Source organism: Planococcus citri, chromosome 1 (assembly GCF_950023065.1).
Source record: "Planococcus citri chromosome 1, ihPlaCitr1.1, whole genome shotgun sequence".
NCBI lineage: Eukaryota > Metazoa > Arthropoda > Insecta > Hemiptera > Pseudococcidae > Planococcus > Planococcus citri.
In genome coordinates, this window is record NC_088677.1 from 45,877,424 (window position 1) to 45,905,282 (window position 27,859).

At 35.0% G+C, this 27,859-nt stretch overlaps 5 protein-coding genes across 8 annotated transcripts; 2 read left to right on the forward strand and 3 right to left on the reverse strand.

Annotated features, from left to right (window-relative positions):
* Positions 1-1,662: 1,662 nt before the first annotated feature.
* Ptip (PAX transcription activation domain interacting protein) lies at positions 1,663-9,883 on the reverse strand. Of its 2 annotated transcripts, none has more exons than XM_065345423.1 (23): positions 9,452-9,883; positions 9,086-9,270; positions 8,819-8,996; positions 8,591-8,750; positions 8,364-8,521; positions 7,710-8,291; positions 7,009-7,512; positions 6,707-6,904; positions 6,472-6,624; positions 6,141-6,396; positions 5,873-6,054; positions 5,622-5,798; positions 5,389-5,556; positions 5,169-5,312; positions 4,880-5,096; positions 4,613-4,803; positions 4,427-4,536; positions 4,194-4,340; positions 3,913-4,097; positions 3,585-3,829; positions 2,800-2,968; positions 2,422-2,724; positions 1,663-2,340 (listed from the first exon to the last, which is right to left on the reverse strand). In XM_065345423.1, the coding sequence occupies exons 1-23, from the start codon at positions 9,542-9,544 to the stop codon at positions 2,237-2,239; spliced, it is 4,809 nt and encodes a 1,602-aa protein (XP_065201495.1). In that variant the 5' UTR covers positions 9,545-9,883; the 3' UTR covers positions 1,663-2,236. The 2 variants fall into 2 exon arrangements, with proteins under 2 accessions (XP_065201495.1, XP_065201494.1); XM_065345422.1 differs by having other exon boundaries at positions 4,880-5,099.
* Positions 9,884-10,059: 176 nt separating this feature from the next.
* On the forward strand, positions 10,060-13,722 carry Mcm10 (minichromosome maintenance 10 homolog). 2 transcript variants are annotated; one of them, XM_065345427.1, is made up of 11 exons: positions 10,060-10,608; positions 10,684-10,846; positions 10,937-11,085; positions 11,154-11,255; positions 11,323-11,494; positions 11,564-11,898; positions 11,970-12,477; positions 12,546-12,684; positions 12,759-12,961; positions 13,232-13,423; positions 13,494-13,722. In XM_065345427.1, the coding sequence occupies exons 1-11, from the start codon at positions 10,217-10,219 to the stop codon at positions 13,599-13,601; spliced, it is 2,463 nt and encodes an 820-aa protein (XP_065201499.1). In that variant the 5' UTR covers positions 10,060-10,216; the 3' UTR covers positions 13,602-13,722. The 2 variants fall into 2 exon arrangements, with proteins under 2 accessions (XP_065201499.1, XP_065201498.1); XM_065345426.1 differs by having other exon boundaries at positions 10,062-10,608; positions 12,750-12,961.
* Ddx1 (ATP-dependent RNA helicase Ddx1) lies at positions 13,617-16,959 on the reverse strand. Its single transcript, XM_065345428.1, has 12 exons — positions 16,741-16,959; positions 16,615-16,666; positions 16,362-16,546; positions 16,088-16,287; positions 15,768-16,010; positions 15,504-15,677; positions 15,053-15,430; positions 14,775-14,961; positions 14,562-14,702; positions 14,322-14,492; positions 14,030-14,247; positions 13,617-13,951 (listed from the first exon to the last, which is right to left on the reverse strand). The coding sequence occupies exons 1-12, from the start codon at positions 16,754-16,756 to the stop codon at positions 13,715-13,717; spliced, it is 2,202 nt and encodes a 733-aa protein (XP_065201500.1). The 5' UTR covers positions 16,757-16,959; the 3' UTR covers positions 13,617-13,714.
* A 172-nt stretch (positions 16,960-17,131) lies between these two features.
* On the forward strand, positions 17,132-21,625 carry Btk29A (tyrosine-protein kinase Btk29A). Its single transcript, XM_065345429.1, has 17 exons — positions 17,132-17,343; positions 17,488-17,665; positions 17,738-17,993; positions 18,102-18,284; positions 18,438-18,493; positions 18,568-18,648; positions 18,748-18,812; positions 18,885-18,950; positions 19,062-19,190; positions 19,270-19,463; positions 19,543-19,714; positions 19,800-19,968; positions 20,038-20,156; positions 20,240-20,358; positions 20,437-20,570; positions 20,649-20,732; positions 20,814-21,625. The coding sequence occupies exons 2-17, from the start codon at positions 17,507-17,509 to the stop codon at positions 20,829-20,831; spliced, it is 2,004 nt and encodes a 667-aa protein (XP_065201501.1). The 5' UTR covers positions 17,132-17,343; positions 17,488-17,506; the 3' UTR covers positions 20,832-21,625.
* A 218-nt stretch (positions 21,626-21,843) lies between these two features.
* LOC135832275 (bromodomain-containing protein 8-like) lies at positions 21,844-26,972 on the reverse strand. Of its 2 annotated transcripts, none has more exons than XM_065345425.1 (16): positions 26,806-26,972; positions 26,492-26,663; positions 26,257-26,426; positions 26,047-26,179; positions 25,837-25,960; positions 25,632-25,758; positions 25,457-25,543; positions 25,309-25,388; positions 25,069-25,224; positions 23,388-24,994; positions 23,256-23,307; positions 23,066-23,178; positions 22,824-22,982; positions 22,559-22,736; positions 22,304-22,480; positions 21,844-22,219 (listed from the first exon to the last, which is right to left on the reverse strand). In XM_065345425.1, the coding sequence occupies exons 2-16, from the start codon at positions 26,581-26,583 to the stop codon at positions 22,199-22,201; spliced, it is 3,276 nt and encodes a 1,091-aa protein (XP_065201497.1). In that variant the 5' UTR covers positions 26,584-26,663; positions 26,806-26,972; the 3' UTR covers positions 21,844-22,198. The 2 variants fall into 2 exon arrangements, with proteins under 2 accessions (XP_065201497.1, XP_065201496.1); XM_065345424.1 differs by having other exon boundaries at positions 26,741-26,972.
* Between the last annotated feature and the right edge of the window lie 887 nt (positions 26,973-27,859).

Below are 27,859 nucleotides of genomic sequence, written 5' to 3' on the forward strand. Positions count from 1 at the left end.
CTGGCAACCGGCGGACCGTACCTCATTCGTGTTGTTTTTTCCTTTGCTTGAGTGCCGGTTTTAAAAGGGGGAAGATTGAGGTGACGAGCTGCGAGGTGAGAATCCCTCGCAACTCCCACAAGAGTTCAGTTTTTTTTTTTTTTTGAAAAAAATTTTGATGGTAAAAAACTAAAAAGTGGTAATTTTTTAACATTTTAAGCATTTTTCCCGCAGGGATCGCGGAGCGGAGCGGAGGGGGAGGGTAGGAGCCCCCCGGAGGGTACCTTCGTTTGGACTTGCTCCGGGAGCCGGAGCCGGAGCGTACTTGAAATTTTTCTACCGGAGCCGGAGCCGGAGGGGCGGAGGTATTTTTTTCAAATTTGGGAGCCGGAGCTGGAGCCGCTGGAGGTGGAGGCACTGACCCACCCCCTCCGCGAACCCAGCATTTTTTCGCTCTTGTCTTACCAAGTTACTAGGACGGTTGCTGATTACATACTTGTGAGTTGTGACACCTATTATGTCTAGCTTGTACATATTAAAATTTTAAAAAAGCTCGGAAATTCTTCAAAATTCTGCATCCTTTCGTTATTTAGGCACATACTACTTCATTTTTTAATCTTTTTTGAGATGAAAACCCGTTTTTCTTCCTCTCAATCCTTATTCTACATTATAGGTATATTCTATGTTATTTAGTATTTAATTTACTCGAAATACTACCTTCCAGACAAATTTCGATCATTGAAGTTCCCTTCTTTTTAAAAAAGAAATGAATAAATGACATATTCATTTGGTTTCTGCCCCCCCCCCCAGGGCAAATCCTGGCACCAAATACTGCTTTTTGCTTGCTTTGTTCAACGAATAATTTTATTTTTCGACTTTCGAGTTTTTCTGAGTGCAGTTAAAATTCGTTTCAACATCATAATGAAACTCGATTACTATTACCTGGGGTAGTTTCAATTTTAATTTTTAATTTCGACGAATACCTACACCTACCAACCAAATTTCAATCTCACAAGCTTAGCCCACTCAGTCCAATTCCAACTTGTTCTGTATCTACGTCCAATGTCCATAGAAAGAGTATCTAAATCTAGGTAAGCGATTCTCCCGAAATTGAAAGAGAAATAATTTTTTTTTCGTTTCAAATTTTGTGAAATGGAATCCAGAGGCTGAATAATAAATGCAGACACTCAAAATTTACATTCTTAGCAGGAAAATTTCGAATTTGTTGCTTGTTGAATTTATAAATAATGATTACTAGTAATGTCCTATTTTTTGGTTCAGATTAATTTTTTTTACTCCGTCAAAAACCACGGACAGGTTTTTCAGAGCATGAATTCAAATAAAACAGGCATATTGTGTGAGAAAGCCCTACCATTTCCCGTGCCTATTATATGTACCTACTTACCTACTACTGTTAGATCGAAGTAAGACACACAAGGCAATTAAGAACATGTTAGGTAGGTACTAGATAGCCGGTAGCATGAAAAGTGTAACCCGAACGCCTATTTTGTGATTATCAACTTGTGCATAATAAGTAATTTTTTTCATTTTTTATAGGTAGGTAAGGTACTAAACTACGAACAAGTGGAACTTTCGAAATATAGGAATGCACGGATTACTTTGTATAAGTTTTACATCTTTCATATAGTGCTTGAAAAATAGACGAGACGAGGAAAACATCTATAGAAATCAAAACATTTAATCACACACAATATACGAGTACAACTCTACGTAATATTAGATTTATACACCGTGACAAAATGAAGGCAAAAAAACAATAAAACATAGTACCTACTTCATAATAAAAACATTTACAAGAATCATCTTTATAAACAACAAAGAAAGGTTAGGTATTTACTGAAAAATCTAAAAAAATAAATAGTTTTCTTCACAAAAATGATATTTTCAAACCCGATGATTCATTATACAAATTAAACGTAAACGTAAGAAAAAACTTAAAAGTAAATGAACACTCAGAAAAATTTTTTGCTTCAATAACTCGATGAAATGAAAATATAACATACTAGGTGTGAAAGGGCAGATCCTTTATGACTGATTATATACTTTTACATCATTAGTAAACCGTTCATTTGAAATAGCATGTATATTACTTCAATGGTGAAATTTTAAAACCTATGAAATTGATGAAATACAATACTTTGTATCACAAATTAGATTAATAAAAATGCAGAGCAAAGGAATTAAGTATGTATTATATATCCGTAAAACGTAAATGGAGAATCATTCTTAAAAGTAGTTACGGCAAATGATTAGAATTTGATTTGGCTTTTCTAAACACGGTATCATATTGAATGTGCTGAGTCATCACAGCAGTTAAAACAAATTCAGCATTATACGCACCTAAAATTCACAGAATTCGTTGTAAATTCAAAGCAATCGTTTTAGCCCGCATATACTCGTACATAATTGTTATACACTTACCGCAATCATTTTGAATTAAATCGGCAACTAGATGCAGGTCTCCAGAACAAGTAATAGGCAAATACGTTCTAGGTTTCATTTCTTGAATATTTTTCAAAGACCTTCGTTGTTTTTCAACAGTTCCTCCAGCACATTCTATTATTTCCCGTAATGCCGACGCAGCAGGCACAACACCGGGAGTAATATAGAAAATTTTACCTTTGAATAATTGATTTCGTTCTTTAGATTGAAGCACTTTACTAACGTTACATTTAACAGATCCGCCTTCAATTTCTACTTCTTCGATAGTATACGGGGCTTCGTCTAAAAACAATTTATAGGATTGAATAACATTTCAGCAAAGTAATATTACAGTGATTATGAACGTATTTTTATTACCTAGAAAAGTGTTATGGCTGAACGAATCCTTCAACCAATTGATATTCACTATATGTTTGCAGGTTGAAATACAACACAAAAACTTGTAAGTTCTCACAGCTTTATTCATTACAAGATGGGTCGCATCGCGAGCAGACTTGGCTAATTCACCTCCCAATTGTTTTACCATCTGTAATAAGATTGCGTGTATTATTATAAATTTCTTTATCGATTAATTCAAGGATTACATACAGGTTGGCCCGCATGCGATGTGAAATTTTCTTTTAAAAAAACTTGTATTCTACTCATCAACACAAACAAAAAAAGCATAGGCCTAAACCTCTTTATTACAGAGTTATTAGCTCACAAAGGTGCCAAATAACCGATTTTCGAAATGCGATAAAGTTCATAAAAATCATCCAAATGAGTGAATTGTTTGATGGTTCGAAGTATTTTCAACTACATACTTAATATTATTTTTTGAAAAAAAGAAGACTGTAGCCTAAAACTAAGTCGACTTTACCTCGAAGTTCGTTTCGGCAACACCGCAAATTTCTTTATACAATTGCTGGCCATGAATGAATGTCACACTAACTGTCGCCAAAATCGTGTAAAAGGGAATCGGCACAAGTGCAATGTTGCCGCATTCAAGTTATTTTAAATGGTGAATATCTTTCCAAGAGTGGATTTTTGGAACTTTTTGTAAAGAATTTTTTATTTTTCTTCATTAATACGTGTTTTTTAAATTTCACATTAAATGCGAGATTTCGGGCCACCCTGTATTAATCAGTGTTCACTTGACAAACCTTCTGTTCATTAATAGGATTAACGAAACCGGAAAATAAAACCAATGGGCGAGATTCAATAGCTGGCGGATTCGGATTTGTAACTGCTACATCATTTAACAGAGCTTCCGAATTTTCCTGATCTAGGTCCATGATTCCGGATGTGCTTGGTCTGGAACGTTTCCTTTTGTTGATATGGGTTGAAGAACCAGCTGCAACCTTTTCCAAAATTTCTGGTGGCACATGAATTGGAATTTTCCAAGGAACTAAAATATCATAAATCATCAAACATTATTCTCAGTAATAACACCAACGTCTTCAAAACATTGAATAATTTGTCAACACTTACTCATCAAATGCATAATTAAAACGTATTCGATTTTAAAAGGATTATTGATGTTGTATTGCTGAAATTTTGGTAAATCTGGCTGATATATGCAAGAGAAATGACCGAAAATAATTTCATTCAACCACTGAACATTCACAACTGGTTTTCCATAGTCACGCGCTTTCTTTACTTTTTTTCCTTCAGGTCTGTTCAAAAATACGTGTAAACAGTATTCAAAATAACTTACTAACTAACTAGTTATTCAGCAACACTACAAAAAAACAAGTCATTTAAAATCATACCGTCGACAGATCAAAAAATTATTATCAGTCGAAAAATATGAGGTGACTTTTGCACCAGTAAGCTCGATCATATGTTTTACACGCGTTCTCTCATCACCTTTGAATCCAGTTAACGACATCATAAACTGTCTGCAAGGGCGCTCGTCACTAAATGAAATAATATGCACATAAACATTAAGGGTTTTCTTAAAATGTAAACATCGATACTTTTTTTTCACGAGTAGTAAATTCACCTGAATGGTACAGGAACATGTAACGCGAAAAATGGAGGATTTAGTTGCTGCTTTGCAAGAATGTCACTCAACCAATCAGCCGTCACGCACCTTTTACCGTCTCTTAAACCCTGAAATCAAGTATAAAAAGTAGGAATTCAATTACCGCACAAAATTGCAGCCTGAAAATTAAGTACGAAAGCGTACCTGCTGCACTAAGGGATGTTTTTGCGTTTGGCATAATATATGCGTCAACTTCATGCAGTACGCAGGTTCTACTTCGCCTCCATTATCTTCGATGATAACTTTCCATTTGGGAACTTGATGGCAGAACTCTGGATGCTTATCGTACTCTACAATCAAGAACACGCATCCCAACAAACATTTGTCAGGTGGAACTGAAAAAAAAAAAAATGTTGAAAAATAATTCATATTATAACATTAATTTCAAAATGAAAAATTTAAAACGTGTACTTTGTAAGTTGGGAGTGTGTCCGTAAAATCTCGTTTGTGGAACGACGTTTTGACTAGCTACTTGACCAGCGGCACACTTTGCCAACGCTTGCGTAACTCGATTGACGGAATGATTATTAATGGATGGCTTAACACCATTAATAGCTCTTCCGCCTCTTCCAACTGAAGTAGGACTAGTGTTTTGCGTGTTATTGGTAACGTTATTCAGTACAGTTCTCTGCTTTGAAATTCATTTCATTGAAAAACAGTCGTACGTGAAGATATGCAATCACTTGCTGCAGTAAATTACCTGATACTGTTGTTGCGAATTTCCAGACGGTGTTGGCGGCGGAGGTGGGGGTGGTGGTTGTATTCGTTGTGCTGCGTGATGCTGAGCGGTCATCATTCTCAATTGACCAGCAGCACTCATTTCTTGCTGACCAGCAATAATAGGCTGAAAATAATTTACATCAGACGAGACCTTTCAAAATGGAAAAAAACAACTTTCCGTAGCCCAAAAAATACTATACCTGCGACGTAGAAACGGAAGCTTGCTGATTTGGTTGCGGTACGCCGTTTTGAAGTCTGATACTCAACATATTGGCGAGTGCTGTTTTGGTTTTAGAATTCACTACCAAATGCTGCTGCTGTTGTTGCTGTTGTAAACTCACCTGTTGTTGGATTTGCCCATTGTTCATCTAAATCAAACGATGATTAATAAATTGTTCGAAAAATGATTCGCAAAATATTTAAATGCACTAACATCTACATCCATAGGAATCTGCGAGGTCGGGGTTTGCGGTGTGACTGGTGAAGAAGCTACATTCGGAGTGATGGGTGTAGATGGCTGTTGAACTTGACTAGGATTTTGAGGGGAAGATGCAGGTATGGTATTCAATGCTACTTGACCAACGCTTTGACCTTGTTGAGCAGTAGCCATCTAAAAGCGTAAATATAATTCGTTAAGAAATAGAACTGTACATGAAGTACATTTCACCGAAAATTACTATTCACCTGGTTTGGAGTGTTTGATGTAAGACCACCTTGCTGCGGATAACCAGGTTGTTGTTGTTGCTGCTGCTGCTGCTGTTGTTGTAACAGCTGCTGTTGTTTTTGATTATCTTGTAAGATTTGGAGTCTTTGTAAGTGCTGCCTTTGCTGCAATTGAACTAACTGCTGTGACGTGACTGGATGGCCTATTTTGGAAATTCAATTACAATGTATAACGCAGCGAATTCATACATCAAAAATCACTTACCTAAATGGTAAATTGATAACTCACTTGGATCAGTTCTTCTTTGCCAAACAGAAACAGAATTACCATCGGCTGCGTTTGGTAAAATCGCTGTGTTAATTAGTTGTTGAGAGGGAGAATGCATAACTGCCTGTTGGGTTTGTTGCTGTTGATTTGTTTGCTGCTGTAATTGCTGTTGCTGTTGGACAGGAATTTGTTGAACTTGCTGCACTATGTTTCCTTTAATAGTAGTTAGAACTGGTGTCCTAACCACATTTTGCTGATGACTTTGTTGTAATAATAACTTTTAAAAAACGAAAAAAAAATGAATTTTCAAGAAGAAATGAGAAACATTATTGAAAAATGAAAATAAATTCACCTGCTTCTGCTGTAACCACTGTAACTGCTGCTGTTGAGTTAACCCAGCAGGCACTATTCCAGGCGGAATGGCCCGGATAACAGTTTGTCCTCCAGGGCCCACTTGACGAACGATATTTGTAGTTCCACTTACAATAGATTGTGTCAACTGTCTCTGCAAGAAAAAATCGAATAAATAATTATTGGTTCAATCATTTCAAGTACGTACCAAAATCGAATAATTGTCGATCACAAACCTGCTGCATTTGGTTGGGATTTTGCTGCAATTGTTGTTGTTGCTGCTGCTGCTGCTGCTGCTGCTGCTGACGCTGTATTTGCTGAAGTATTTTCTGGTAATGTAGTTTTTTAATAAACTCAGTACGTTCTACGTTCGTCATTGATTGCAGCTGTTGATGAGTTTTCGCATCCATATGGATTTCTTCGGAAGTGGAATTCTTCAATAATCAAGAATAACAATATTACGTAAATAATTTGCAACAATAAAATGAACTAAATGCATATTATAACTCGGAGAGTTATCGAAAGCTAAATATCTTACAGGTAACTGTTGTGTCCAAATAATACCATGCCGTTGCTGTCCTAATTGTTGCTGATTCGGTTGCGGTTGTTGCTGCTGCACCTGTAATAGCTGCTGAGGAATTTGTTGTTGGATAATTTTTTGACCCGGTTGGGATATTTGTTGTTGCTGTGTGATCGCTTGCTGCAAAAATTGTTGCGGCTGCTGTTGTTGAATGTGTTGCTGAATTTGTTGAGGCTGTTGTTGCATCATTTGCTGCTGTATTTGCTGGGCTTGACCTGGCACATTTTGCTGAACAATTTGCTGCTGCATTTGTTTACCGTGCACTTGTTGTTGTTGTTGATGTTGATGTTGCTGTAACAATAGCAGTTGCTGTTGCTGAGGTTGTTGTTGTTGTTGTTGCTGTTGCTGCTGCTGTTGTTGCTGCTGCTGCCAATTTACTTGAGTAACATTCGGAGAAGACAACGTGAATTGATTTCCAATTTGAATTTGCTGTTGTGAGCCTTGAGGTGTTTGTTGTTGAACCTATTTTGAAAAACGCAACTCATTAATAAGGCAATATGACGTTAACTAGAGTCCATGCAATTTAGTTAGGTGGCTGTGCATGCGCAACGGCGTAATCGAGAACCAACGAGAAGCCTGTGTTGGCATTTTTGGTTGCTGCACAGTCCGTCCAACTAAATTGCACACACATCTACGCCCTAATATTGCATTCAACTTACAACATTGCCTGTGCGCCAGGTAACTCCTCCTGGGGCAACTAATTGCTGCTGAACTAGTATTCTTTGTGGATGAGGAACATTACGTTTTTGAAGAATCAACTGTTGTTGTTGTATTATGTTACTCTGCGGATTACCTTGTTGACCCTGTATTAGTAATTGTTGAGGTACAAACTGCACCTTATTCGGTGTCTGATTGCTATTAGATAACGTCGTCAAATGATTAGTAACCCCTGCTGTTGATGAATGTAAAAACTGTGTCAATCCTATTGACTGCGATTGAGAAGCGTTAGTATTCGACATTGTAACATTAGTTTGAGAAACGCTAGATGATGGCGTCATCATTTGCATTGAAGATGTAGATAACATAGATGCTGGAACTGTGGAAACAGAAGGTCCCTGAGTTGTCTGAGATGGTTGCGTAGGAATTTGCAGGATTTGATTGGTTTGTTGATGCATTTGAACACCGGAAATATGTAATAGTTGAGACTGACTTCGACCTATCTGGGAAAGAGCAATATTAGATACTACTTTTGACTGAGGAACTGATGACAACACGCTTGCGGGCGGAGTAAACTGATTATTCTGAAACAAACGAGCAATTTAGACACGTCTTCTTCCTAAGTTGTAATTAATATAGAATTTGTTTTAAATTACCTGAGAATTCCGTTGAGATTCCGAATTACTTCCTTTTTCATTTGATGAAAGCTGATTCCATGGTAATCTTTGTTTCAATTGCTCCAAATCGCCATTATCTTTTACTTCGAGTGCAGGCTGAACTGTTGAATCGATGTCTTCAAAACCAGTGATGTGAGCTAAAATGATATCAACACTGAAGTGAAAATCGATCGTAATTATATTGGCAAAATTTTTAATTTACTCACTTGTTGATGATGGTGACGTAACTTTGGGAGAAATCAAAAGTCGTGGATGATACAATGATTCAGTGCAAATTGTTTTACTTTGAATACTATCTATTAACCAATCCGGAGTAACTATTTTTATACTGCCCGCAGCTTTATTCATAGCATATTCGTATTTAGCCTACATGTAGAAAACAAGTCAGGTAAAGTAAATTGATTCAATTAATACTTGAAAATTTGTTTTCTTACGTGATCAGTTTTGATAGTGATCAAGTGAGTAGTTTTTCTATTCAGCGTTAATGTACATGATCCTCCATTAAACGTAACTAAAGCCCATAACGATTTGCAGTCAGACTGACTAACTTGAGATAAACATACTGATATCCCACTGAATAAACATTGATCTGGAGCTGAAAAAGCTTTGGTACTGATGATAAAATTAAGGATAACACACTCTTCAAGCAGTTCAGCAATCAAGTGTAACAGAATAATATTATCCCTATACAAAAAGGATACGGTAACAGTTTCTTGCAGCGGATGGACATTGAAACCCAGTCTTGAATAATGGCGGGAACTTCATAAAGATCCCTTGCATCGCTAATATCATTATCGGAATAGTTATCTCCAATGATACAATGTGTGACAAAGTCCGAAAAATAATTCGTACCTTCAGCACCACCTTCTTTCAGGGCATTGATTACCTGAAATGAGTGAGAAATTGTTACTTGATTACGTTTGGTATCATTTACCATGTAGCACATAACACAATTACAAAAGCGGAAATAATTTTCCATTCATAGATGTTATCATGACAGACAAAAAAGAAGTATTTCATCTTCAGAAACTGTCGTAGATAAATAATACTACGTGTTAAAATCTTACCTCTCCTCTGACATTTCCACTCAAGTAAAATTTAACAGATGCGAACAATTTCTGATTTGACGCAATAAATTTTGTCGAACCACCAGTATCCATCTTTCAGCTTGATACAGAACGGATTTCAGAGCAGAATTTCTGGTGAAACACCGACGCTGAATGACAGCTGACTACATCAAGCTGTCATGAATTCACGCAAAGGATAAAAGTCTGTACTTATCTAAGATGTTTATATCCACAGATTGAGTAATTTATCCACTATTAACCACAATGCGCACATTATTTAACGATTGAACTAATAAGAGAAAGGCATATCAAAGATGAGCTTCGAGTTCATGGATGAAATCCTGGCAACTCCGTGATCAAAATTTCGAAACTCGAATTCGAATTTCTTCTTGAGATTTCGAAGACAATTGACAACAAACTCGCAAGAAAATGAATAAATGATGTTCCCATGGTTGCTGGATGGGATAGAACTAGAAGTAGAAAGTGAGGCGTGAAGCGTGACGCGTGAACGTCAGTCGAGAGTCACATCTCAAAAAACGCTGAACATCTGAAGTATGTTGGCAACGCTACCTGTACAGTTGCAACCAAAGGTTGCAACACCTCACCAGCTGACCACCTGAGCAGTGACAGTGAGCACCCTCTTGATTTCGCGGTAAAATGTGTTTTGTGTTCTGTTTGAATATTTCAGATTTCTTTCCTTTAATTCCTTTTCTGTATTTCGTATCTCTTTTAAAGAATCATAATCGTAATAAAGTAATTTAATTAATGGATAATATTGACTTATTGCTGGAATCTCTTGACTCTCATGTTACGAAAAATGACGCCGAAGAGGAAGATATTTTTACCAATGCTTTCGAAGACAGAAACACAAGTTTGAACCTCTCATTTGAAAATGATAGTGATTCTTTACCAAAAGGTACAGAAATTGAAACAGCAAAGAAATCTGTGGCTAAGAAGTATTCCGAATATGGATATGAAATTCATAGACAGTTGAAGGAGAAATTGAAAGCTTCTCAGAGCCAGGATCGATTCGAAACACATGCCACTTCTTGGAAATCTCAATCAAGTGAGAATAAAAAAAACAACACTCTTTCGGTGACACAAACTGTGATAAAAAACGATGTTTACGCGGAGCCAATATTTGGCCTCAGGCTAATGTAAATTTTCTGTTTGTATTTTGCAAAATTGAAGCTTTGGCAATCATGATTAATTGTACTTTTTCTACATTTCAGAAACCCCGTAGTATCTTCTCAATTCATACAATCCAAAATGATCGGTAGAACTCCGGTAACTTTGGCAAGATTACAGAATCACTTGAGCTGTGGTAATAAAAACACGGACTGGGTGTTTGCTGGTGCTATTGTTTTTAAATCTGGATTGAGAACTTCTCAGAAAGTAAGCATATATTTTACATTTGTGGTTTTCATTCTCCCATTTTCTAAGATCTCGAATTTTGGAAATATTGAAATGATTTTGTTATTTCAGGGAAGTCAATATTGTTTGTGGAAAATCAGCGATTTAAAAAACGATTTAAAACAGGTGACAGTTTATTTGTTTGGAAAAGCTGGTTCTGAGTTATGGAAACATGCTTTGGGAACAGTGGTTGCTATACTGAATGCTTCTTCTATGAACAAGTGTGTATTGGATTAGTACAACACTTTGTGTTTGCACAAATGGTATTCTGACCAACCTTTTTATACAGGGACGAAGTTGCTTCGAAAGATGAAATTACTTTGAGTGTTAGAAATGCCGATCAAGTGATGATTTGGGGAATGTCGAGAGACTATGGAATTTGCAAAGCAAAGTAAGATTTACGTAAATTCTACTATCGATTACCTTCTACATAGAATGATGAAATTTTATCCGTCTAGGAAGAAAAATGGAGAAAACTGTACGTCTTTTGTGAATAAAAGCGCATGTGAATTTTGCGTATACCATGTCAAGAGTGAATATAATAAGTATACAGGGAAGCGTTTTGACTTGCAAGCATCATATTCCAATGGTTTAACGGAATTACGAAACAAAGTGTTAGGGAAAAATGAGGTAATTATTTCTTATGACCTTGGAAAGAGGTTTAAAAATCTCACTCTTGCGATTCTCCTTGTGTTTCAGGTATTTTATGGTGGAAAGAGTTTTAGTGCCGTGAAACCTCCTTCAAAAAATAACAAGCACCGACAAAAAGATATCAATATTCTTAATAATTTATGTGTTAAATCACCAACTGTTGAGCAGTTCAAAAATCAATCAAAAAGTTCCACTTCAGATCAACAAACATTAGAAAAACTGAAGGAAAATGTTTCTAATCCCGACACCCAGCATAAGAATAACTATTACACCTGTGATAAACCTTTAGTATCTGCCAGAATGAACGTACTTAAAGAAGCTGGTAAAAAATTGCTTCAAACTGGTGAAGTTACCCGGATAACGGCAGTTAATATAGATAAAAGGTAAAATACAAACTTCAAGTTCATTGTGTCCCATTTTAATTCTACGTGTATTCTTTTATTATTTATTTCAGAAAAACATTTGTAAGTTTTGCAACGGTGTTTAATCCTGAAAGTACGAGTTCTAATGAAGTCATCAAAAGTTCTATTCAATGTGAAAGCAATGCTTCCAAACCGAAAGAAAATTCAATTTCAACTGCTAGTGGAACTGAAAAGACGTCTACTCCATTTATTTTAAAGCCCTGTAAAGAAATCGTTTTAGATTTTGACGAACCGTTGTCCAAGAAATCTACCGTCACTCAGAAATCTGAAGAAACTTACAAATCTGAACGTGCTAAAACTTTAGCTTCATGTGTCCGCAGCTCTCGGAATACTTCAACTTTACAATCAAGTTTACATTCTCCAAAAATCTCAAACTCTTCTCAGAAATCAATATCGCAATCTCCGACGAATCGGCAGAACAAAAATACGTTAAATTCGGAGCAGGAATATTTTTTGAGAACGAAAATGCAATCTCTTGAACGTTGTAGTGCTCCACAACCTTCCAACTCTATACATAAAAGAAGGCTTGATCAGGCTAAGGTAATATTTTATTTTTGCACACTTTGATTCCGCAGTTGTCTATATTCATAATGAATTTCATTCACCAGATGAATGCCATTCGTCTCATAAAACAAGAAGGTGGAATATCTAAAACTAATCCCAATCAAGTAAGACCAGTTAATGATGGGAAAAGAACTGCAGCAGTTAAACGAGCTTTGGAAGAAAATGATGAACGGGAGGATGAAGGTAGGTACTTCAAAACTAAGAATAGTTAAATTATCAGTGCAATAAAAACTTATCACAATTGGCAGAAATTTCAGAGTTGGATTCAGTCAAGAAATCTGTTTTATCTAAACGATTCGTTGATCTCATGAATGCTCAGTCCACTCATGAAAATTTAGCTCAATTAGCTGCAGATATGGAAGAGCAAAACTACTTTAATAAAATGGAGAAAAAAGAACAACTCGAAGAAAAAATGCTGTCTACTTATAAAGTTGCTTGCAAAGCAGTGTCCTGTCTCAAGGTATTTTTCACTTCACACAGGATTGTATATATTTTTCGCACTTGACAGTCGCATTATTTCCTCGGAAATGTATGATCAACTTTTTTCGATTCTAAGTATTATAAACGTTTCATTTTTTCATCTTCGCGATTAAAATGTACATTTTGCATAATTCTTAAAATTCGTTATTGTCGGGTGTGAAAACTCATTTAATTGCATATTAAAAACAATCCTGTGTTTAAATGTATTGATTTAACTCAATGTTGTACCACTGTTGATGTTGTCTTGTAGTGCAAGTACAAATGGTTCTCCGCCTCAGATTTGTGTAAAGCCGAAGGACATCCAATCAAAGTGATAGATGCGATGAAGCGTTTTTTCAAATGTCAGAATTGTTCAAATCGGACGATTAGTTTAGACATAGTCCCATTGATTAGCTGCAAAAATTGTGGCAGTTCCAAATGGTCAAGAGCACCAATGATAAAAGTAATATGATAATTTAAAGTAGAAAAAGAGTCATTTGCCGCTTACTGTATTACAATTGATTTTTTTCCAGGAAAAAATTTGCCGAAATAGTTCCACATTAAGCATACGAGGAGATGAAGTTAAATTTTTGGACTCATTCGGACAAAAACAGAATCTGAATTTATTAGTTCCCGAATAATAATTTAAGAATCGATTATGAAATCATCGTTTATTTTTTAAAAACATTTTATCGACAAAATATACATTTTAATACAAAGCGAAAATACTAAATACATACAATAATAGTTATTATCAAACCGTTTTAGCTATATGTCTTTTAAGGTATGCGAGTTGTACTTTACTTTCCAAATCTGATAACTGCTTCACGACTGGCGTCATTTGATCTACATGAGTTTTATACGTACTTCCTGTATTCTGCCTTTTTTGACCATAAACTACTTTTCCATCAAATTCGTCGACAGGAATTTCAAAATTTGGACTTACTTGTTGAATAGTTACATTCAGATGGTCTTCAATTTCGGCTAAATACTGCACAAAAATACGTAGTAGCAACGATTACGAATTAATAATAAAAACAAAGAATCACGCTAAATTAATTTTACTCACTCGTGGTTCATTGTACCAAACGCAGCAACCGCCTTGATCAGTAATATTAGTGTTCCAACAATTTCTACCGCGCGAGGGGCACCATTCTCCATGGAACCAAACTTTCTCAGGTACCGTAGATACCAGAGAAACAGCCAAACCCATACGTTCAGCACGACCTACTCGTCCAATACGATGTACGTAATTTGATTTTTCATCCGGTAGAGTAACATTTATCACTAAAAAAAAAATCCGATTTATTCGAAACATCCTCCAGCGACAAAAGTAGCACGATTACTGAATGAATACTTACTGAACGGTAAACCTCCAATATCAATACCACGAGCTGCTACATCTGTACAAATGAGAAACTTCGCTTTTTGTTGTTTGAATTTTTCGAGGTTGGCCTTACGTTCAGGTGGTTTTCGATCCCCGTGTAAGCAAACACAACTGTATGGATTTTTTGGATTATTCGCTCCACCGCCTAATTTCAAGAAAAATGAAATTTCATTTCACGAACTAAGGAAAAATCACGAAAAGGCCGCTAACCTACCTAACTGATTGAAATATTTTTCTAAATTATCACAGTCCAATTTTGTACGACAAAAGATGATAGCTCTGTCCATTTTCAAAGTATCTATCGCTTTCACACAGTATTCCCCTTTCAACATTTTAACAGCTTCGGATAAAGTTTCTGAAAACAAAATACATATGATTGTAGACACATTGCGAACAACATTTTGATAGAAATTTAATAGATCAAAACCTGAAGTGAGATTATTAGGCCTTGCATTATCGTTGACATGAACTCCATCAGTTTTCATATGCTGACGAAGTGAATGCCAAGACTTATCATTTTGAGGATCAACTTTAACAACAACATGATGTACAGTTTCTGGTACAGCATCTTCTCCTTTCAAATCGACCCACGTGGGAAAATGCATCAAACGATCCTGAAATTATTGATAGAGCATCGTTCTATTTAGTTATTATGATGACCTACCACTTATCCAGATAATTATCAACAAAATGATGAAAACTTACAGCCATTTTTTTCACTTCGAAAGCGTGTAAGGTAGCTGAGCAAACGACCATTTGAAGCCGTTTACCATCCGAAGTAATTTTTGGAATCTGCTTGTGAAGACGATCGATTAAATCACTATAACCTTGTTTAAGTAACCCGTCTGCTTCATCGAGGACGAAAAATCTGCAGTGAGTCAATGATAGGTGGCCGGATGTAATAAGATCTTCCAAACGACCAGGAGTACCGACTATAATATCAACACCAGCTGACAAGGCGGCAATCTGTTCCTTAATACTGACACCACCAATAACAAGTAATTCCTGAATATTGGGAGACTCTAAATATTTCTTGAATTTAATAATTTGATTGTACGTCTGTTCAGCTAATTCTCTTGATGGCTACAACAATAAAATGTTACGTTAATGAAATACGTAATAAAAAACTAAATTAAATTATCACAGAATAATTTACTTCAATAATAATAGCCTGCGGTGCGTTATTAATTTTCTTTTGCTGACCAGATGAGTTACTAACTGCCTCGGAATTTTTTACGCAATTTTTTGGAGCTTGACAAACAGCAATGTATCCCTTGACTGGATCATGTTTAAATGGTTGAGCTCCAAAATTGAAAGACATTTCTGCGTTCTATTCAAAGCCTTGAATTAGTTTCTCACCAGTACCGAAGTAGTACATGCACTCGTCGTATACCTCATTAAGAAAGACCATTCAATTTACCTTCAGCACCACTGCTGGGAAGAACGCTGCTTTACGAAGAGTGGAAGGAATACTGAAAGCTTGTCCCAAATCTTTTCCATTTTTAGAAAAACTGACATTCCAATCATCCAGGTTGAGATAACAACCAATTACGTCGTGCATCCCAAACGCTTCACCATAGTCGTCAAACTGTTTGTTGTGCGATTTCTTGCCAGTACCTCCAAAACCGAAACTGAATTTATCAGTACCTAAATCGAGTGAAGCCTGCATAAAAAAACAACAAGCAAACAAAAATGAAACAAGAATTTCGATATAAAACACATCAAACAATAAGATTTCACCATTGGAGTTGACCATCCGACGCGGCAAAGACCTTCATCTGTAACGGTAGCTTCGAAATAATATTTTCCCGATGTATGAACACCTTTGTTAGCTCGACAACCGTGCCATTCTTTTTGTTCTCTCGACTGACATCGTAAACCATCAGGAGTTATAGCCATAGCGGAGCCACGATCCCACAAATTCAATAACCAATGTGCTGCTGCAAAACAAGAAGCGAATTGGTGATTTCAAAATGTTTCAGTATTTTCTGCCCCAACAACAGATTCAACTTACAAACTTGTGTGTTGACAACCTTCTGAGTTTTTCCACTTTCAAGATCTTTCAATGTTTCCCATACGATTTGCATGATAGGCAAACAGAACGCTCCAGTTTTTCCACTTCCTGTCTCTGCGGCCATCAGAACATCCCCGCCACCCAGAATCAAGGGAATAGCTTCGGCCTGAACGTCGGTTGGTAATCTACAGAACACGTTAAAATTAACAACTTCATTCGGATGAGGGAACAAAGATCATCGTAGAATACTTACGTCCATTCCATTTCTTCGACCGCTTTACCTATTTCGGGAAGAACCGCCATTTCTATGGAAAATTCACAAATTTTTGAATTACATATGATGAATGAAATACATTGATAGTCCAACATGAAAATTTACCTTCGAATGCTGCCATGATGACTCACTAAGGAAGAAACGAGATCCTTTATAATATTTAGCAATACTTTTCTGATCTTTTCGTTAATTTTACAAAATAAATTTTACATAAACATAACATTCATATAAAATAACACAGCGAAACACAGTTCTATCACTATCTATCTAGTATCTAGCCGGCTGCCGGAGTCCCGGAGTGCCGGCCTGCCGTTGACCGACGCGGCCTGCTGAAAGTACTCGAAGACGAGTCGAACTCGAAGCGAAGATCGAACGAACCGTGACACAACCAGTTTAGCGTTTCTCATTTCAGTTTCTCCACACACGTCACGAGATCACGAATTGTGTTGTCCTTGTCCTCGTTCCTCGTCCAGTTTCTTTCGTGTTCACCTGGTTTCTCGGACAGCTTGCTCTTCTTCAGTCTCTTCAGTCATGAACAAATGGCACTGAATCCTCGATTTCCAGAAGTAAACACAGTCGATTTCTGGATTCGTGGTTTGGTTTTTAGAGATTCTGAATGAATTCTGGAGCTGAATGAAAAAACATATTATTGTTCGAAATTATTATATGTTTCGGTCCAAAAACATGCGTTTTCTTTTGAACGAAAAGGTACGTAAACGTAATATTAAACTATCCCACCGTTTATTCATCTGAATTCCTTCTCAAGTAAACTTAAGTTAATCTTTGTAGTTGACTAATTTTCAAAATTTAGGCATAAATAATGCATAGTCGTGACATTTTATTTGTCTTCAGGAGACGTCGTGTTTTTATAATGGAAAATAGCAACAAAAATGCTACTCAAGAAATTGTCAAGCAAGGGCTGATGGTCAAAAGATCTCAAAATAAGAAAAGGTTCACTCCGGTAAATTACAAACAACGGTGGTTTGTTCTAACTAATCATAGTCTGATTTATTACGAGCCCAATAGTGATGTGAGTAAACCTGATTTTTCATAATTATTATGACATTTTTTGTTAGGCCGCTAATTTTTTAAAACTTTGCAGTGCACGAAAGAAAGAGGACGGATCACTTTAAAATACATAACGATTATCGAACAAGCAACGATCAATTCTCTAAGCACGACAGATTTCAACAACAGTAGTTTCACTACTTCTCAAAATAACTCAAATTTTATAAATAATAATTTTTGCGCCTATTGTTTTCAAATTGGATATAGCGACTGTGGTCAAGACTATTTTCTGTATTTAATTACATTTAAAGAAAAAGAAAGAGAAGACTGGATTCAAACTCTCAGATCAGGTATTAAATATTTGAATATGAAGTTCTTCACTTATATATCACCTCTTTGAAGAGTAATGAAATTTTAATTTCGTCATCATTAATTCATCATAATTATATTATTTTCAGCTTGCGCCAACAACCATTATAAAATTTCTAGATATCATGTTTCCGAGTGGAGTGGTAAAAGGTGGCAGTGTTGTAAAGCTGTGAGTCGTTCAGCACTTGGGTGTGAACCTACTACTTCTTGGATTCCTTCATCTATTTCAAATTTTGAAGAAAGTTTTACAGAAGATAACACGCATTTATCAAGTAATCATATGTACTCGAATTTTTTGTTTTCCTAAACTGAAATGTCATGATTTATAAGTGCGTTTATAATGTGTTGGGAAATGACTGAATTTCTCAGTTATTGACATATTATCCTTTATAGGGTATTTTTTTCAAGCTTACGCATAATTTCAGATTCTTTGAATTCTGTGGAGTCGGAAAATACCCCTATGGCTTCATCGAAATCAAAGGTATTCTTTAGTTATTCCCGTAAATTCAAGTAATACTCGTAAGTGCAAAAGTAGTGAATGAGCATTTGTTTTAGGATGGTAACACCAGGCCAAAGATAGTTGTGGCGTTGTATTCTTTCTTAGCAGTTGAAAGTGGTGATTTGTCTCTTGAAAAGGTAAATTGGTAATATTAAGTAAATTGCTTTTTGAGCGCTTCCAACGTTGATACGATTATGTTTTAACTAAAGTTTAAACCATTTTTCATTTATGTATAGGGTAAGGAATACGAAATAGTGGATAATTCTCAGGAACATTGGTGGAAAGCGAAAGATCAGCACGGGTAAATAAAATATACCTACTTGAGAAATTTCCAGTTTAGAATATGTATAATAAAAACATTTTTTCAATGTAGGAAAATTGGCTACATTCCTAGTAATTATGTCAAAGAAAAAGACTTATTGGGGCTGCAGAAATACGAGTATGTATTTCAATATTAGTCAACTTTTTTCCCCCGTGGTACATGAGTGTAAAATTGCCGCTTCATATGTCCATTCATAATAACCTATTAATATGAGTTTTTCATTCGTAGATGGTACGTGAATGATATGTCACGTCAACGAGCAGAATCGTTGTTGAAACAAGAAGATAAAGAGGGCTGTTTTGTAGTACGTAATTCTTCCACAAAAGGATTCTACACACTTTCTTTATACACAAAAGTGTGAGTTGAACATCTTCGCTTAACCGATATTTTCGATTATTCAGCTGTAAAATGATTCTTTTCTTTTTTCGAACTATAGACCGATGGGTCATTGCAAACATTATCATATTAAACAAAATAGCAAAGGAGAATATTTCCTTTCGGAAAAACATTGCTGTGCTTCAATTCCAGAACTGATCAATTATCATAGGCATAATAGTGGAGGCTTGGCATCGCGTCTCAGGATTTCTCCTTGCGATAGGCCTGCACCGGCTACAGCCGGACTTAGTCACGGTGAGTAATTTTACATGTTTTTCAATTGGAATTGTATTATTCGTGACATGCATCCTATTCATATCCATATCGTTACCAGATAAATGGGAAATCGATCCTAGTGAACTGATCTTATTGGAGGAACTGGGTTCAGGGCAATTTGGCGTAGTCCGTAGGGCCAAATGGAGAGGTTATATTGATACAGCGGTTAAAATGATGAAGGAAGGAACAATGTCAGAAGACGATTTTATTGAAGAAGCAAAAGTAATGACGTAAGTGACACGACGCCCGTAAATTATTGACACGTTTACATTCGCAACAGCAAAGTAATTTTCCATTTCATTTTCGCACTCGTAGAAAATTACAACATGCAAATCTAGTCCAGTTATACGGAGTATGTAGTAAACACCGACCCATATATATAGTTACTGAATACATGCGACATGGTTCATTGCTCAATTATTTACGACGCCACGAAACAAATCTCATTATTAATACTCCTTTACTTTTGGACATGTGCATTCAGGTGCGTATTTTTTGAAACATTGAAATGGTTTAATTGCGAAAGTAAATTACAAAAAACTCAATTTTGCAGGTTTGCAAAGGAATGGCGTACTTGGAAAAACATAATTACATTCATAGAGATTTAGCTGCTCGAAATTGTCTCGTTGGTTCAGAAAATATCGTGAAAGTAGCCGACTTTGGATTGGCGAGGTGAAAAAAAATCGAATTGAAGAAATTTCACTATTTTGTAAATGGTGAATCAGCTGGAATATAAACATGTTATTTTTTTGTAGATACGTTTTAGATGATCAGTATACCAGTTCTGGCGGTACCAAATTCCCAATCAAATGGGCTGCTCCAGAGGTTCTCAACTATACTAGATTCTCTTCGAAATCAGATGTGTGGGCTTATGGTAAGCGAATTGGTTCTGAAAAGCTAAAAGTCTAAAAAAAAAGTTCTATTTGCTTAATGTACTGTTACTATTTTTCAGGCGTCTTAATGTGGGAGATATTTTCATGCGGTAAAATGCCTTATGGAAGGTTGAAAAATACCGAAGTAGTCGAAAGAGTTCAACGTGGCATTATTTTGGAGAAGCCCAAATCCTGTGGTAAAGAAATTTACGACGTAAGTTAACAAAATGTTACTTTTTATAGAAAATTTAGCCCCTCAATGAGTTATTTTAACTTATCGATTTGATTCTAGATAATGTGTAATTGTTGGGCACATTCGCCTGAAGATAGGCCTTCATTTAGAGCTCTAAAAGAGCAACTTCATATTGTTTCTCAAGTATGTTTCAGTTCAGCGTTGAGAGCATTATTTTTGCAAAAGTCATATGGGCTATAAAATAAAATGTGTTCCTTGTTTCAGGGATTAATTACCGACTAATTACGTGTGTACGTTGCTTTGTTCGCAAATACTACGACGCCTGGATCGATGTATATTCTACAAGTTTTAACCATTCTTTGTTTTACTTTATCATCTTTTAATATTTTTCTACGAAGTTTTCGTACTTGTTACTGTTCTTTAAAATTTTATTGTTATTGTTAAGATATCATTTTAACGTTTCCATTTTAGCAGTATTATTTTACATTTATATGATTTTTATTTTTTACTGATTTTTACCGATTTATTTTAAGTTTGTGTTTTTTTTTTGTTTTTTTTTTCAATGAATTTTTACGGCATTATTATGATTTGTAGAATGATAGATGATTAACTGCCTTCAGTTCGCTCCTTCGAATTATTATTTGTACTCAATTTCTTACTCAATATTGTTATTGAAAACAGTTTTTGAAAAGCTCAAGAAAATCTTTAATTGTATAAATTCGCATTCCTTATTCTGAAAAATTGTTCTTAATTTTTAAAATCCAATCTGTATTTATTCAATAACGAAAAGCAACTGTGTAAGATATAAGTGATGATTTGAGAGAGAGGGTTGAAGACTAGTATTATCTACTAATGATTTTAATGTACCTTTTTGATTATTTAAATGATGCATTTATTTTTATTTATTGTAAGAACAACAATGAAAATTTTAATCAAATTGCTTGAGCTGCGAAATCAAGTTTATGTTAAGTTGGTAGGTAGATTTTTCTATTTAACTGTAAAAACTACACAAAAAAAACGAAAATTTCAAATTTATGTATTTAAATTCGAATAAACTATCTTCCTTTATCGTATAATTTTTTGAAAACCGCGCAGTTCAATGAATTAGGGTGGTAATTCTTCAGAAATCAGATTTTTCTTAAACTCATATTTGAATACATGTGTTATGTAATACATATAATTAAACTGAATGTGAGAACTTTGTTCATTTTTCTTTAGCGCAAGATGTAGTTTCTGAAAATGGAACTGACGAGCCATGTTTAACAATTTCTTCGCGAACAAGAAAAGAAAATGATTCAAAAAGTACAATCATTTATTATGATAATCGTAAATACAAAACTTTACAGTACATCACATCGCATACAGAAAATAAAAAATCCTAAATAAACAAGCGTATTCGATTGTAATACAGTAGTAAGTCAGTCGCTAAACATATTACAGCCATTTACTTCAAATCGTACATAACAAACATATTTACAATGAAGAAGTAAAATTATGTTTTTGAAACTATACTTGGACGCTTTTCCTCACGATTTACAAAATCAAATTACTAAAATTTCTTTCATTCAAGACTACGTGAGAGGTAAAAGTAAACATAACGTTGGAGGGATTCAAAATTCTTACGAATTCATGTTTCGTAAATACGCTTCTCATTCGTCTTCGTTTTCCTCCTGACAAAAACAAACTTTGGCATTAGTACATATTTTTAAATTTTAAAGAATTCTATAATGAGGCGGAAAAATAGGTATACTTACAAGTTTTGGTCTTTTAACTGGTAGATTGGTAAAAATATTATCCTTTGTCGAATATTTGATTCTTTTTATTAATTTTAAATCTGTTTTAGAATTTTCTAGAGATTGACGTTTGCGTATCTTTTCGATATTCTTTTGCGTTTCAGTAGGAATGCCTTCACCGAGAGTTTGCACTGTAAGCTTTTTTAAAAATACATTCGATTAGTATTTTTTTTCCACGTTACGTAAGGATGCAATTTGTACATTATAATAGATTACCTGAATATCCCGTAATGCATCTTCTTCAACTTCAACCGCCATATTATAAACTTGAGAATTTATTCTATTGAACATCTTAGCATTATTAAGCATTAATAGAATATCTCTTTGAAATTCAGCAACGGAATTGATCTGTCTGTTCTCTATTTTTCTTTTGATGGTTTGCAAATCCATCGGTCTAAATGAACAATCGGAAAATGTATCAATAAGTTGAATATATAGGTATATTTTTTTCTAATTCTGCATCAACATACGATAGACTTACTTGTAAATTACGTTTTCGTAACCTTGAACTTGTCTATTCGTAATAGGTTTTTGAAATGCATTTGCGTATTTATGTGACATTAATCTCTGATGCGCAAGCAAAATGGATTTTTTTCGGGTTTTCATATACTCAGAATTATCCAGACTTCTAGACTCACGACTGAAATTTTGAAAATAGGATTTTTATTTAAAAATATTAATAATGGAAATAGGTACTTGCAATCAGATTCTGAGAATACGTACTCCATTTTCTTCATAGGACTCTGTGTTTTGTTATTACTCCTTCGCAAAACCATAACGACAGGTTCAGGTGTTTTTGTATCTCTTCTTTCAGATTTTATTCTAGCCGGCGTGCTCTATTTGATCGATAAATTTAGAAAAGAATTATAAAGTATATGATATAAGCTGAATTTTGAAAGAACAGTAGATGTACCTCTTTAATGGAAGGTTTCTCTAGAGTCGGCGTTGCTTCCTTTTGTTCTTTTCTAAAATAAAAGAGTCGTTATAGTTGGAAGTGATTGTACGCGAAACCGGAATACTCTTCAAAGTTATCAAAATATATTACCTCTCATCCTCTGGTTTAGTATCAGACGGTTCTGTTTTGATGCTGTGAGCAGGAGCGAACTGTTCAACATCGTAATCTATAGTTTCGATATCCTTGACAGCAAAAGGCGCTATAACAATACTCATTTCAGCAGGTTCATCAATCGTTTCAGAAGTGCTTTTTCTTTTCCTTCTAGAACTTTTAATAATTTTCGTGGGAAGCGGTTTATTATCCTCGGATTTTTTACGTTCTTCAACGGTTTCCTGCACGGTTTCAGTAATTTTACCATCATCTGGTGTCAAACCTTCATTCTCAATACGTTCATGTGGAATATCTTCAACAGGCTCTGGATATTTCGATTCTATATTTTCTGTTACGTTTACAATTTCTACAGAAGGTAGATCGACAACAGGCGTTTCTTCTTGTTTTTCGACATCTTGCTGCTTATCTTCCACTATTGCCTTCTCAGCTGCCTTCTCTTCGGATACGTTCAACTCGAATGATTCGTCGACATCGGCGTAAGGAGGGGATTTCATTTCTTTTTCGACGTTGATGATGTTTTCTGTTGAGCAAGTTTCATTAGTTTCTTCCGTCTGTGTTTGTAGCGCATCTTCGAATTTATCAGAAACATCTGAATCATCGGCGGCAACAGATGATTGCGCTAGCTCAGCGATAACCGTTTCATCATTTAATTTCTCACCTTTTTCCGAATCAATATCTTTTTCAAACACTATATTTTCTCCCAATACGGGCGTCTCCCCGACATACTCTGGTACTATTTGCGATTCGACTGGAACATGTTGTTCGGTTGATACAACTCGCTGTTCTGACTGTATCTTTTCTACATCTTGAATTTGATCTACATCGCAAGGAACGTCCTCAATTTCTTTAATACTTTCTTCAAGGGGTGTTTTATTTCTATTTTTCTTATTTTTATTCGAATTTGCACCGTCTTCAATTCGTTTAATTACGACTACTGATTTAGGAAGACATTTTGACTTCACATCTTCATCTATTTCGGATTCGCTGCTTTTATTCAATATGGATTTGGCATTATGCGACTCTACTGTATCACTATCTGACTTCTGCTCAGAAAATGATGAATCAAATTCAACGCTTATAGCAACAGTTGATGAAAATGATACAGATAAAGGCGATTCGTCTTTGGTAACTGGTTCATCTACGCTATTTATTTCAATATTAGCGATATCGTCAGTTTCAGTGGTACGAATTTCATGTTCCTCTCTGCTGGTATCTTCTACGATGACAACCTGCTCTTCTATCTCTAATTTATCGGCTTCTGTCGACGAAGACAAATCTGAAGGATGAACTTCGACTTCGCTCACTTCAACTTTACCTTCTTCCATAAATTCAGTTTTGATTTCATCAGTTGGTTGAGCTTGCGACGACAGTTCAGTAGCAAAAGAAGCTTGCTCAACTGGTTTACTTTCTACAGTATAGGAGTCATCAACGGGGATTGATACTGTGGTCAAGTCTTTATCGATAATTACACCTTCATCAGTCGCTTCTAGATCACGAATCAATTTATCGAGCGAAATTGTTCCTTCTTTTAGATCTCCAATCACTTCAAGCAGAGCTTCAGGCGGTATGTCAACTTCCGTGAGATACTAAAATTATAAAAAATACGTTGCTAATAGTTTGTGGCCTTATATGCAGTAAATATTCTAATTTAAATTGTTACCTCTTCTTCGTTTGGTGATATAAGTCCTAAAGTTTCTAAATTTTGTGAATCCGACTTCAGCGTTGTTTCGATTGTTGATGTTTCAATCTTGGATGCACAACTGTCACTGACTGGAGTTCTGCTACCGGTAACTACTGGTACAGTATTGATTAATTCCTACAAAATAATGTTCGCACAATTTTATCGAGATGTTGATACCGAAGAATTTTATCTATCTTTTATCATTAAATCAGTACGCACTTGAGATTCTAATTTTTTGATAGTGCTTGAAGACGAGCTAGCCACAAGCGCTGGCTGCCTATCTAACGAACATATTTGCTCTGAAAACAATTTGTTCATGAAATCGTCATAACTGTAAATTTTAACAATAATAAAAAATTATAATTACCTGCCAATTCTGAATTAAAACTGTCTTTAAACGAAACATCAGAGGAAAATAATTGGAGTTTCTCAAACGTTGTACTTTTCGATACACCTGTTAAATGCATAGTATTTCATTACAAAAAAAAAAAAAAAAAAAGATTCCTCGTTTCTTTAGTAAGAGAAGATGGAGCGAAAGTTACTTTGCGCGCTTTTCGTTGGTATGAAGCTTGTTGTTGACAGTGTTGGTCGATACTGCACCGCAGGAGGGTTATTAAGTAAACTGCTTAATAGAGGCGAAGTGACTATTGGAGATGAACCGCCATCCGTCTGTTCGGAAATAACAAAATTCATTTGTTGAGGTAAGTCGTGGTAAAAAATTTAGCGAAGTGTTTTCAAAAATCGAACCTTCGTCTCTTGTTTATTAGGAGTTCTAGGAACAATGGTTTTTTCAAACTCTATTTTCAAGGTTTCTCTTTTTTTTAAAGCTTCTTGATGACGTCGCAGATTTTCTTCTTTTTCTTTATTCTCCCTAAAAATCCAATATATATCAATCAGCTAGGTTGAATTTCTGATTGATTAGAAATACATTCATAATGAAAAGATCAATGTACACACAGTTGAACATCTTCATAATATTTATCAATTAATTCACTTTCGACGCCATTCTTCAGGAAGGTTTCTATTTTCTTCTTCAGCGTCAGATATTTGTTTTGTTGTTCTTCTTTACGCTGACATTCTACTTTGCATTCTGTTTACACGATTTAAAGAAATCAAAATTCGCCATAAAAACACAGTTATAACATTCTTAAAAACGAAAAATATTACTTGTTTTCAAATTTTGAATGATCTGTAATGCCGGACTTTGATCATTAACTTGTGGTTTGACACATTCATCAAATAATACTTTATATTGAGCTTCACACGCGTCAGGAGTGAACCAATCCCAAGGGCGATTTTCTTGTAATTTAGGTTTTATAAGATCACATACAGATGACCTAAAAAAGGATAACAATATCATTTCTGTCTGACATCATCAACTCTTCAATTGCAATATCTTTACCAATTGCTATCGCCAAGTCGTAATACAGCAGATACTAAGCAAATTTTCTCCATCAAACACCAATCATCAATATACACTTTACGATGCTGCATGATTGAGGATTAGTAAGTAAACAAAAGAATCGTTCACAGGATTTCTTGAGTTCACAGCATGGAATTATGCTGTTTTTTACCTACATATTCAAATACATAATCTGATTAATTCATTTCTAAAAAACTTCTCGTAAAATTAAGATACAATTGTTTTTACCTTCAACAAACATTGTATGAACTATGCTATGCAGAGTGGGTAAGCTATAATTTCGGCGAACTTACTTTGAATAAATTTCATAATAAACGCATAATAATTTTAATGCAACCTTTTCATCTTTAAAACTGAATCTAGTCATTAAAATTTCACTGATCACTGGCAAAAGCAAGTTAAAAAGAGTTCTCATGAACTGAACAAAAATTAATCTAATTAATAGAAAATCCAATAGCCCAGTAGAGGAGATTGATTAATTTTTTGGCTTTTTCACCGTTGTAGCCTGTAGGACGCGATCCAGTTTTTTTGTTATAGATAACAGAGTAGCCTCACTACGATTGGTTCGTTTCGTTTGTAACCTTTGGTAGGTAACTAGGTACTGAAGTGACCGGTGTAGGCGGAGGCGCCAGGGTTGTACATGTTTAAAACAAAAATGTTTTAAACATGTTTAAAACACGTTTAAAACAACTGAAAAAAACAGAACGATGTTTTAAACAAAAAAGGCCATTTAAAACTGTTTAAAACAGTGTTTTTTTTGTTTTAAACGTGTTTTTTTTCAACTCCAATTTCCTAAAAAAAACACGTTTTTTTTAATTTCTTGTTGAAAAAAAGTGAAATTGAACAAACAGTATTTTTAGAGACAAATTTTGTGTTTTGATTCCAATTTTTCAATATTTCTTGAGTTGTATAGCTATTTTATGACGTCACATCTTAAAAATTGATGTCTGATGAACCCAAAACGAATGTATTTGTGTTTAAGACACATTTTAAACGTGTTTAAAACGCGTTTTAAACACATAGTTTTAAACAAGTAAAAAAAACTGTTTTAAAACAAAAAAAACGTTTTAAACAAAAAAAAACGTTTTTTTTGTTTTTTTTTAAAAAAAACACGTTTTTGTACAACCCTGGGAGGCGCTAACAAACACGGATTTTTTTTTTTATTTAGTCAGTAGATTTTTTAAAAAAATTAGTCAGTAGATTTTTTTTAAAAATTAGTCAGTCTCGGTAGATTTTTTAAAAAAATTACTAATTAGTCAGTAGATTTTTTTACATCGATTTTGGCAGATACTTAGCAGATACTAGGGTAGTAGCTTCTGAAAATGGATTTTAGATTTTACTGAGTTC

Coding starts and splice junctions, on each gene's coding strand:
- Ptip (XM_065345422.1), bottom strand. CDS start 9,544: ATGGATACTGGTGGTTCGACAAAATTTATTGCGTCAAATCAGAAATTG. Junction 6,397..6,471: donor AGTGGTTACAGCAGAAGCAG/GTGAATTTATTT, acceptor GTTTTTTAAAAG/TTATTATTACAACAAAGTCA. Junction 3,830..3,912: donor TTTAATTATGCATTTGATGA/GTAAGTGTTGAC, acceptor ATGATATTTTAG/TTCCTTGGAAAATTCCAATT.
- Mcm10 (XM_065345426.1), top strand. CDS start 10,217: ATGGATAATATTGACTTATTGCTGGAATCTCTTGACTCTCATGTTACG. Junction 11,256..11,322: donor TATGGAATTTGCAAAGCAAA/GTAAGATTTACG, acceptor TTATCCGTCTAG/GAAGAAAAATGGAGAAAACT. Junction 12,962..13,231: donor AAGCAGTGTCCTGTCTCAAG/GTATTTTTCACT, acceptor GTTGTCTTGTAG/TGCAAGTACAAATGGTTCTC.
- Ddx1 (XM_065345428.1), bottom strand. Junction 14,493..14,561: donor AAAATATTTCAATCAGTTAG/GTAGGTTAGCGG, acceptor TCTTGAAATTAG/GCGGTGGAGCGAATAATCCA. Junction 13,952..14,029: donor TTTGGTACAATGAACCACGA/GTGAGTAAAATT, acceptor ATTTTTGTGCAG/TATTTAGCCGAAATTGAAGA.
- Btk29A (XM_065345429.1), top strand. CDS start 17,507: ATGGAAAATAGCAACAAAAATGCTACTCAAGAAATTGTCAAGCAAGGG. Junction 18,951..19,061: donor TTGGGGCTGCAGAAATACGA/GTATGTATTTCA, acceptor TTTCATTCGTAG/ATGGTACGTGAATGATATGT. Junction 20,157..20,239: donor GCCGACTTTGGATTGGCGAG/GTGAAAAAAAAT, acceptor ATTTTTTTGTAG/ATACGTTTTAGATGATCAGT.
- LOC135832275 (XM_065345425.1), bottom strand. CDS start 26,583: ATGCAGCATCGTAAAGTGTATATTGATGATTGGTGTTTGATGGAGAAA. Junction 25,759..25,836: donor CTAATAAACAAGAGACGAAG/GTTCGATTTTTG, acceptor ATTTCCGAACAG/ACGGATGGCGGTTCATCTCC. Junction 25,389..25,456: donor TTTTAATTCAGAATTGGCAG/GTAATTATAATT, acceptor AATTGTTTTCAG/AGCAAATATGTTCGTTAGAT.